Consider the following 11,213-nt stretch of genomic DNA (forward strand, 5'->3'; position numbering starts at 1 on the left):
ATGGTAAATGTGGAAAATGCAAATCGAAACGATTATTGAAAACATGTCAACCAATAAAACAGAAACAATAAACAGACGGTTTAAATAAACATCTTGATCTAGGGGGATAACTCGTGGCCTGTTCCATATAAATCTAGCAGAAACAACCTCTCTCGTATCTACCCCAAACGGCTCGAATAAGACGGGTCAAAAAGTCCGGTTTTGGTTTTTTTCTAATTTGTTTATTCTCAATTCTCGTATCATTATTATTGCGATGTAAAAAGGCCTCTAGCATGACTATGTTGGATCGATCCCAAGTTAAATCGTTTACCCAATGGAATTTACAACGATTTTTCGACACTACAAAAAATGTTCCTTTATACAAATACATAATTACTTATCTATGCTATATTTATATATATATATTATCCAAGTTAAGTGTTTAGAAAACTTTTTATATTTTTGGAATATCTCGGATAGATGTAGTCTGATTTTCGAATGATATAGCTTTTTGATCTCAGACCTCCGATTGGCATTCGCAAATGGGTTCGGTTCGGTTCTCAAAATCAAACATTTTAGCTGCCAATCAGTTGTAGAATGTTTCTTGAGTACAAAACGACAAATCTTTCCGAAATCGGACTAAAATTAACCAAGTTATGTACATTAAAAGTTTTTCAAATATGTTAAAATGGGAATTTTTCGGGTATTTGAATTCCGTATTTCGGATAATTCAACAAATCCAATTCTAAAATTAGACAAGGAGTACAAGTTTAGATATTAAAATCAAAGTTGTTCGCTTCCAATCTATTTTATAGAGTATCACGAATCCTTGCGGACTTCGATTGGCCGAGTTAGTTATATAAACAGCTTTAATGGTGTTGCACGATCTAAAGGTACGAAAAATACTAGATGGATAATACATTCATTATCTTGCATTAGGGAGGGGGATTACAAACAACGTAAGAGCAGTCACTAGCATTGTTGAACTTTTCGCTTTGGTTTAGACATATTTATTGCGCGGGGGACGACAAAACAGGTGTTTCCGTTGCTGTCGGCGCCGGTGGCGACGTTTCCGTGTTCACATCTGACGGCCCGGTGGATGATCTACAACGTGCAACCAGGTCGCTGTAGGGCTTGTCGTGCAGCAGGCAGACGAGGACAACGGTCATATTATCGCCGCCCAGTCCACCCATTTGGCAGTCCGGCGCAAGGCAATGGTTCATCAGCTCCTCGCAGATCTCCTCCGGCTGTTTGTCCATGGCGATGCGCGACCGACAGAACTCGAGCACTTCCTCGTTGCTCATCACATCCCAAATGCCATCACATGCCAGCACAATAAATTCCCAGTCCGGCATTATTTGGCGCGTCTCTACGTCCGGGTAGGCTAGGCAACAACAACAAGGTGTTAACAATGGATGAATGCCGTTGTCTTCCGTATATATTCACCTGTGACTATTTGCTCTTCCGGCTTTTTGTTCGCCCGCTTGAACACAAAGTCGCCCAGCGCACGGGAGAGTGCAAGATTGCCATTGACACGATTGAATTCCACCCAGCCGCCGCCCTCGATGATGCGCTTCGATTCCGCCTCATTGTTCGGCTTGTGGTCCACGGATAGCGTCTCCACCTGCCCGTTCACACTGGCAATGGCCCGCGAGTCGCCGGCATTGGCGCAATACAGAATATTATCCTTGACCAGCACAACGACGGCCGTAGACCCGGCCATCTGATCGCCCCACGACTCATTGTGCAGCATCTCATAGTCTATGTCCAGAAAACCCTACAAGTTCCAGAGATACATGATGATTGAATGATGTCGACCAAGTCGATCAACGGGCTCTTGTTAAAAGTGACGCAGGACATTCCAGCCAGAATAGTTGCCGAAGAACAGCTGAGCAGGGTCCAGAATGATGACGATGATGCGAAACAGAGCACTTTTGAAGCACAAATAACATGGAACCCAAACAATTGGATTAATCTACCCAAATATGAAAACCTTAGCCTGGGTTTATTGATGTGGATAGCACGAAGAAAACCACAAGGCGGTGCGCCGGTTCAAATTTGTTTGTTTTGAGCACAAATAAAGTGAACCCCCAATCTTTGTGCAACAAGACCAGGGTTTATGGAGTTGTGCGAAGAAAACCAGAAGGCAAAGCTTGCAGTTTTGAACACAAAATGGATTAATCCAACCAATTGAAAAATTCCAGGCTTAATCAAAGCCTGGGTTATGCATGGGCAACAAGGCAGGTCGGCGGTTCGAATTTTGCTTTGAAGCTTTGAGCACAAATAAATTCAAGCCCAACCATTGACTTAATCCAACCAAATGGAACAAATTAAAGATTCCATCAAAGCCTGGACTTGTGTATGTGCCACAAGGCAGGTCGCCGGTTCGAATTGGGCTTTGCAGCTTTGAGCACAAATATATGTTACTCCAACTATTATATTTATTCAATCATATTTGAAAAATTCGAGGTTCTATCAAAAGCTGGGCTTATGGATCTGAAATGCAAGTCGCCGGTTCGAATGATGCACTTTTTGCGCTTGTAATTTGTGCTCCCCAACCAAGGAACCAATCCAAGCTTATATGAAACATGAAATATTTGATTAAAATTTAGGCTTATGGATGCGTAAGGCAGGTCGACGGTTCGAACTGTTAACTGTAATAATGCTATCTTTGGCCTTTAATGCCCTGGTAGTAGGTAGTAGCACCTCTTACCTGTTTCAGGGCCTTTTCGATATCGTTCTCATTGTATTCGGGCCGCTTGAGCACGAATTTGTGTAAATGCTTGCCCGCATATTGGGCGACAGTCGCGCCGCCATGCCCATCGTAGACGGCAAAGAAGGCCGCCTTTGGGTCATCCGGCAGGGCAAGTATGTGTGTGTGCGAATCCTCCATGTTGATGCGCCATCCCTGCATGCAGCTGCTGCCCACGCGATACTGTTGATTCTGGCAATACGATGACTCCTTCGCGGTCACCGGCTCGGATAGTGTCTGGCCCATCTCTCGCTTATCAGTTGGCGCTGATTATCTGCCAAGAGATAAAGGAATAAATTAACCGTGAGCTTGGCATATCTAAAATAGACTAATAGATATTGACCGGCTTTGCCCGGCCCACAACTGACTGGGAGACGAATCCATTTGCAAAGCATTAACGCAACAAAAGAAACACTTGAGCAACCTTTGATTCTTCATTTTGCTGTCTTTTTAAATTTATTGTTGTTTCTTTTTTTGTTTGTTTGTTTTTGCTGCCGTCCGACTGCGCAGCAGGGCAGAGGGCAAACGCAGTTAAACCAGATAAAACGTTGATAACATATCTGGCTCTTTCTCTTAGTCATGTGACGGGACGTAAACAAATGTGTTTTAAGTGCGACTGACAAACTGGTCAAAAATGTAAATTTAGACGAGTCTAGAACAATGGCTCCCGCAGGTAATAAAGTTGTGTGCGGAGCAGAGGCTTACCTGGCACGGGCGCTGCTCCCAATACATTTACAACTTTAGCTGGCTAATTTGGGTATTGCGACTACATTTATTTGTAAACGTTTATCGCTTGAACGCCGGAATTTCGCTTGGGCTTTGCGCGAATAATAAATGCAGCGACGCGTTTTTTTTTTTGTAGCGGGCGTCGCAGTTGCAGTTTTGCTTAAATGAATTTAACCAAGTCTACTTTGCTTTACTTTACTTTATCGGCAGCGATAAATATTGAAATGCAACCAAGCGAAATATCGTCGATAGTATCGATAATATTTGCAAGCGATAGTATTTTTCGGCGAAATTGGTGCTATTTTTATTCTTTATATTGGCTTTAGTGCTGAGCTGATCTGATGGAAATACTTAATTGAAAAGGTTAATTTTTTTAAAATTTTAAATGATTTCGAATCGTCACAGTTATATACAATATTTAACATTTTAAACCTTTACTTGGCTTGCGTGCGTCTCATAGCAACGAGCTTCAAGTTATCATCATTCTTTGACATCGTTGAGAAACTGACAGCTATAACTATCGTGAATTTAATTAAAAAACACGTTGTAAAAAGAAGTAATGTGTTGTTTTCATAAAAAAAAACGTAATCAGACTGATTAGTGTCATATGACCAACGTTTTGCCTACTAATCTGCAGTTAATGAGACAATATGTGTACAGACCTCACAGATTCTGTTTCAGCTATGCTCTTTCGCTTTCACTCTCTGCGCTCTCTTGCGCCATCATGTTGTCTGGTGTTGTTGGCGTTTCTCAACTTCGTTCTTTTCGGCTTTTGCCGCTGCTGATGCCAAGTGCATTGAATTTTGCAAATTCTGTTTTGCGGCAAATAAACGAATTCAAGGACAAATGACGTCAGCCAAACATTTTCGTGCTCGCTGCTGCCGCTGGTCAGTGCCGTACATGAGGGGGGCCTACAAGCGAGTCAGGGGTCTCCACTTAAATTAAATTGTTTTTTATTCAAAGCAACCCTGCATTGATGCTTATCAATATATCGCTTCGAGATTGCACCGACAATATTTTGAATCTATGTATGTTTAAAAAATGTACTTATAATCCTATCAGTTTATTATGATAAAAAAATATTAAATATGATATTTTGTGTTTCTTTCTTCTTTCAAATCATTCCGAATTATCGTATCTTAAACATCGGTAAATACGATAAATCGGTGTTCAGTGAATACCCCTAATTCAGATTGTTTTACCCGCCTCTGCCCATTAAAAAGTTTTTGTTTGTTTATTTTGTTTTTTGATTTCTTATTAAAAAGAAAACAAAGCAAAATCTATATTAAATATTTGCACAGCAGCAGAGATACCGAAAAGCAGCGAGTATTTCTGATAAAGAACTGTACCCTGCGCTCTCTCTCTACCACACTCTCTCGCTCTCTCTTTTGTTTTTTATCAAAGCCAGCGTTGAATGCGTTGCAAATGTCAATGAAATTTTTATTTATTTTTTTTGCTTTCTTGAGATGGGCGTGGTCGATACCGGCCTGCTTTAGCCAAGGGTTCTATTGCAATGACCATTCCCACAGTTAAGCCTGACCTTCTATACACTACCCCAGCCCACACACTCTTACTCACTGTCTCTCTCTCCCTCTTTCGCTGCGGTTCTTATCGCCTGCTCCTCGCATTTATTTGCCCCTGTTCTGCTTTTTGTTTTAGCTCATTGAAAGTGCAATTCAGTCGCAGCACGCATTTTATTATTTCCAAGCCTCTTGAAACGCACATTTATTATGCATTTAACGTTGTCGTCGGCTGAAACCCCTCCCCCTCCTCCCCCTCCACCCATCACTAAGGCAATGCACTCGCGCCATTAACCATTTGCCATTCGAATTTGTACGTCCTCACCCCACCCCTCCCCCCTCCCCGTGGGCTACTAAATAATTTCCATATTGTTTGTCAACGGTCACAGCGAAACGCATCCAGATCCCGATTCCGATTCCGATCCCTATTCCAAGCTCAACAACGGCGACATTATCGCTGGCCGCTTTCCAACCGATTCGTATGCAGTCTGCATGCAAATGTTGCATGAAGAGAGGGGTGCGAAAGGGGGGGAGAACTGCAGCACACAGATATCGCCGCAGTAGCAGTTCAATCACATCGCACAAAAGTTCGAGGTCAGTTATAAAAATAAAATTATACACACACACACATGCGTAGATATGCGACCGTTGTGTGTGTGTGTGTGTGTGTAACGTCAGCTCTCATTCGAATTTGTTTTGTATTAATTTTGCATGCGACAAAATGAGTTTCTTTGTCTTTGGCTGGCCACAGGATCGAGAGGCTTCGCTGCCCTGCTCATTGGCACAAAAGCCTTTGTTTCATGCCGGACGGGCGGGCCGTATACCCGCTCCTTTGGCCATTAATTTCATTCAAGTGGAAGTAGGCCACTGGAGTTCTGTGTAACGTGAGTGGCAGGGGCCAGAGGCGAATCCGAGATGCACAGCTCCTGCCTGCCCGCTGCAATTGTGTAATGCGAGACGGGGGCAATGACTCCAGCCTCAAGGATAATGGAAAGTTAACAGCGCAGTCGCGGCAAGTCGCACAAGTCTGACCACGGCTCCAGACGGCAGTGTTGCCAACTGCCACTGCAAAAAAAAAGCTAAAAATAGCCGAATCCGCTATCTGAGCAGCAACTAGCAATAAACAGGGTTGTTATACATATGCAATAAGATAACTAATTCAATTTGAAATTGCAATGCATTTGGGCTTGCTGCTCTGAAAACAGCTGGAATTTAGCTAGAAAACGGCCGAGATGGCAGCACTCCTACAGACAACAAGTAGGGGGGCGGGGGCAAGTCGCAGGAGCAGACTGAAAAACCGAAAGACCAGACCGGAATGCTGTTGAACTCAATTTTTAGTTTGCCGCCGCCGACGACGTCGCCGTCGCCGTCGCAATGAAATGAAATTTCGATCAATTCCAGAGAATTCATGCCACAGATTTGGTTCTGGTTGCAGCCGTTGCCAAAAGCCGAACCAAAGCCAAACTAGTTGGACGACTCGAGTTCAAGGATCCGCGACGTTAGCCGCGGCGGAGGCAACGGGTTCATTAACTTGTTTCCCTGCTTGGAGCTTGTCTTTTTTTTTATTTTTTATTTTTTGAATGCCGCCAGCATCCGCGCCGAGACAATAATGATCTTCGCTGGAAATGCGCGCACCCCTCGAGCTGTTTTTGTTGTTTGTGTGTGGCTGCTCTCGTTGGCGAAGGCGACAATGCCGCCGCCGCTGCCGTTGGCGGTGGTGCTGGTGCTGGTGCTGGTGGTGACTTAATTGCCGCACCCAGCGCCTGGTCATGGAGATTAACAAAGGAACATTTTGCCAGCCTGTCGCGGAATTGGTTTCAAAATTAAAGAAATGAAAAATAGAGCCAGGGATATGTTTTCGAAGGTCTAGCATTAACTCAAAGGTGGCATCCTTTAACCTATTTAGATACCCTGTAAATTTAAGTAAAGGATATATCATATGTGCGTATATGATTTTTAATGGACAGAAGTAGGCATAGTGTAGGATAAAGGAGTCCTTTCTGACTCCAGTACAGGGTATCAACATCAGCATCATGTTTATTTAAAACAATCGATAAATTATCGATAAATACCCGATCCGCCGAAACTAATGCAGGCTGCACATATGATAATTTTCCAAAAGTCGATTAATATCGATATTCATAAGAGATATAAACCATGCTGTATTTATGTAAAATGATCAATTTTTTCCCATTTGCCAGGTTTATCTAAAATCGATAAATATCGATATATTCATAAGGGATATTCGGTAATAAGCTCTCGTTTAGTAGATACAAAATCTTTTTGGATTCATCCAACTGTTCCCACCTAATTGAATGCCAATGAAATTGGAATTTATGTTACGACCGTTTAGTGTCTTGTAGAGTATTTCCTAGTCGAGTGCTCTTGTTTAGAGCCCTCTTCACTTGTTGCATAAAATGGGCTCGATTTATAGTTGGCGGATAGGGCAGTAACCTTGCACAAGGCGAAGTCGTTGTCGCTAGTGAATCACTTGGTCTGTGACTAATAATCAGAGGTCTGGCGAAAACGTTGAATGACTAAACCTGACATGGACAGAGAACAAGGCAGGGAGAGAATGAGAGAGAGAGAGGGAAATAAAACTAAGAATTTACATAGATAAAATGTTTGTATGTGCCCATTAAAGTAGATCGCTGAGCCCGGGTTATAGACACTTGGCATCCTCCGACTCCGCGGCTTTGGATAAACAGATTTGGGTGGCCAGGCAGGTAGTGAGGCAATCGTAGCGGGTGCAGCGTCCGAGGATTGAGCGCACATCCTGTGTGAATCGCAGGGCGTCCAGAAAGGGCAGCATGCAGAGCAGCTCGTCGTCCTTGGTGCCGATGCGATAGCTCTTGATGTGGACAGCATTGCCCACATTGAAGCTGTTCTCCATGTGACAGTCGTCCAGCAGCAGGACATTGGCCAAATCGCTGTGCGCTATGGACACAAACTTGGCCCGAATTCCGCAGATATTGATGCAATCCTGGCGATACATTCGCCGGTTCAATATATTCCGACCCGCGTCGAGAAAGTCTAAGACCCGCGAGGCATACATCTCCGTGGCGGCAGTGAAGACCACCAGATTGTACCACTTGGAGACACGATCCAGAAAGAAGTCCACATGCGGCCGCTTATAGACGTAGACGCTGGCCCCGGACAGGGGCAGATAGAAGGTGAAATCGTATGGAAGCGTGGCCACCAGGATGGACTTCGCCTTGTACTTGCGATGGCAAGCAGCGGCAGCATTCGCCTGGTAGAGTATCACAGATGCTATCAGGGTCTCGTCCATGTCCAGGATGAGCGTCTTGCGCCGCACCAGTCGGAGACGTCGCCGCGAGACTTGCGTCAAAATGTCATCCTTCAAATAAGTTATCGGCGTGTAGTTTATGGATTTGCAATGGAATTTCGCCAGCTGTGTGCGCAGTTTGTCTCGCAGCACGGGCACCGCTAGAATAATCACAGTAAGGAGCATGCCCAAGGTTCCCAGAAAGTAAAAACTGTAAGATACTCAAAGGGCAAAGGGGGGAAATAATAGACTGGCGGAGAGGTTACTCACTTCGTTGCCAGGAAATTATCCTGGTTTTCCATGTTGCTTTACGATTATTACAAAATATATATATATATAGGTATGTATGTATATTTACGAATCCAACCTGACTTGAGTTCCACAGTAAACTTGGCAAGTCAATCTACCCGATTCTACCCCTTCATTCTAAAGGTATTCGGGACCGGAGCACACCGCTCCCTGCCATGGGCCCAAAGCGAATGCAATTTTCTAATGCTCGATTCCGAACGGCGTAATCAAGACTTTTTATTTATGAACGGAACATAATACCCTAGCTTTCAGTCGCCTCAGTTAGGGCCCTAAAGCCGAAGCCCAAATGAATCACAGTGTATCGATCAAATCCATAATTACAATGAAAAATCAGTTTCGATATCCGAGCAGCTTGCCTCAGTCGTGATTCTGTCGTCTGTGTGGGCGAAAAAAACAGCCTCGAGACTATCCGACTTGCGGATACCCTCTAGCCAGCTCCTCATTGACTTGAAATGGTATCCGAAATGAAAAATATTCGCAATCCAGAATCTACGATCAAAACTAATTGTAGCCAGCTCTTCGAATCGTCGAAATGCCCAAAAAACATAGATATATCGATAACAATCGATATTTATCGAGTTCGCGAAAACAGGGAAGGTTTCGATAATTGTATGATGCAATTTATGTGTTCAATATGTATTCACAAATTGCAGACAGGATAAGGGCTTAACTGGCGACAGTAACAGAAAAAATCAGCCAAGAGTCTACCCGACTAGCAGACACCCTGTAGCCAGCTACATTTGTACTTCACATAGACTGGGAATGGTATTCGAACTGCAAAATATTCGAAATTTGTGTAACACTAGTCAAACATACAAATAAAACTAATTGCGTGCAGCTCTTCGTCCATAATCCCAAAAAACCTAGAATCGATATTTATCGATTTTGCAAAAACAACGAAGGATTTCGCTATTTAAGAGCTGCTGTTAAATAAGCAAATGTTTTCAAAACTGACAGACAGGATGGTGGAAGAGATGGCATAGCCGCAGTTCCCTATTCATCTGTCGCTTTCAATGAATGCAGGTTATCAAAGACACACATTCGGTTTTGCCTCCGGCTGGCAGTTATATATAAACATAATATACCCTTTTTTTATCGTTCTCAATGGATACAGGGTATTAAAAAAACACACGGTCGTCAAGGAGAAAACTGAAACGCCAGCCATGAAATGCAGCGCCAGCTAAAATATGTACGTTCCCATTCCCATTCCCATTCCCATTCCCATTCCCGTTCACGTTTCCAGCTATCGGAATATGACGCACTGTCAGTGGGGCCAGGGGCGGGGGCAGGGATGGAGTGGGTGGCGGTGGCGGACTTGATGCGGATGGGGGAGACGCTGACGGAAGTCGGCGACTGACGACGAGAAGCGACGTTATACAGTGTAAAATATTGCACTGGCCTTGGAGCAGCACGCACGACGAGGCTGCCTGTCAAGACGATTAACAACTGCAACAACAACAACAACTGCAACAACGGCAACTGTGTCCCTGGCCTGTGTCGTCCGGCAGGAGCTAAAATTAATGCACCATATTGTGCGCATCTGTTCATATACAACAAAGTACACACACATTCTCTGTGGCGTCTGCTGGTTGTCAACCGCAACCGCAACCGCAGCTCTTGCAGCTCTTGCAGCCCTTGCAGAAATGCGACAGTGAGTCAGCTTGGGAAACGTTTTAACACCCGCATCTGGACACATGTTGCTGCCTCGTGCGACTCGCCACAGTTGCAAGTGTTGCATTAACTCGCACGCGAATTCCTTGCGGTTGTGTCATTTGACAGCCAGATGACAACCGCATGAGAATTGCATAGAAAGGCTTGCCAGAGTACTGCTTGCTTAATGTTTATTGAAGCCAAGGTCTCTCTCTCTTCCTTTCCCTCAATAGAGTTTTGCCTCTAGATAAGCTAAATATGATATGATTCAGCAACAAGATGTGAGACAAGAATAATTCATTTAGATAACATCATAACTGCCAAATCCCAAGCTAAGTTAGGCAAATGTCAAATGCAATTGCCAAATTAACTGTTTGAACTCATAAAATTACGTATACGTGTCGTTAGCCCGAACCTGTTATAGCTATTTTTTGTTGTGCGCTTTAAGTTCAAATTAAACAATAAGTTGTTGTTGTTGTTGTGTGGTGAATGTGAATGCAAAATAAATTGCGCATAAAGTTTAATCACTTTGACTTTGCACACACACACACACACAGAGAGAGAGAAAGAGAGCGGGCGAGAGAGAGAGAGCGAAATAAGCGGCCGCTATCAAACGATAGCGCCAAAAAATAAAAACGCATAACAAAAGATTCTACGCAACACACACACACACACCAACACACACTTCCATATGTATGTATGTGTGGGCAGCGGCCAGTGCAAAAAACGCAGCAACAACAACAACAACAACCGGCAGAGACAGAGTCAACAACCTCCAGTGCATTACTCACTTTTAAAGACCGTGTGTGTCCTTCAACAAAAACGTATCGCCATCTCGCTTGCACGCTCGTTGCCATGTTTTGCTTGACTATTTTTGCTTTTTCTACAATTTATAATTAAACAATTTTTACTGGCCGTTGTTTTTGTTGTAGACTCTCCTTCTCTCCCGTCTCTCCTCCTTCGTTATCACAGTCCACACGTTGCCAACTCC

General features: G+C 43.8%; 2 protein-coding genes across 4 annotated transcripts; both read right to left on the bottom strand.

Moving 5' to 3' along the window:
• Positions 1-199: 199 nt before the first annotated feature.
• Positions 200-3,659, bottom strand: LOC6636572 (probable protein phosphatase 2C T23F11.1). 3 transcript variants are annotated; one of them, XR_011416465.1, is made up of 5 exons: positions 3,437-3,645; positions 2,693-3,005; positions 1,426-1,756; positions 936-1,363; positions 200-866 (listed from the first exon to the last, which is right to left on the bottom strand). XR_011416465.1 is itself a non-coding variant. In XM_002060039.4 (4 exons), exons 2-4 carry the CDS (start codon positions 2,975-2,977, stop codon positions 990-992), a joined length of 990 nt encoding a protein of 329 aa, XP_002060075.1. In that variant the 5' UTR covers positions 2,978-3,005; positions 3,437-3,645; the 3' UTR covers positions 200-989. The 3 variants fall into 3 exon arrangements, 2 of the variants coding, with proteins under 2 accessions (XP_002060075.1, XP_070064637.1); XM_002060039.4 differs by having other exon boundaries at positions 200-1,363; XM_070208536.1 differs by lacking the exons at positions 200-866; positions 936-1,363; positions 1,426-1,756 and adding an exon at positions 2,399-2,633 and having other exon boundaries at positions 3,437-3,659.
• Positions 3,660-7,584: 3,925 nt separating this feature from the next.
• LOC6636571 (CTD nuclear envelope phosphatase 1 homolog) lies at positions 7,585-8,701 on the bottom strand. Its single transcript, XM_002060038.4, has 2 exons — positions 8,534-8,701; positions 7,585-8,474 (listed from the first exon to the last, which is right to left on the bottom strand). The coding sequence occupies exons 1-2, from the start codon at positions 8,563-8,565 to the stop codon at positions 7,640-7,642; spliced, it is 867 nt and encodes a 288-aa protein (XP_002060074.1). The 5' UTR covers positions 8,566-8,701; the 3' UTR covers positions 7,585-7,639.
• Positions 8,702-11,213: the final 2,512 nt, after the last annotated feature.

Source organism: Drosophila virilis, chromosome 3 (genome assembly GCF_030788295.1).
Source record: "Drosophila virilis strain 15010-1051.87 chromosome 3, Dvir_AGI_RSII-ME, whole genome shotgun sequence".
NCBI lineage: Eukaryota > Metazoa > Arthropoda > Insecta > Diptera > Drosophilidae > Drosophila > Drosophila virilis.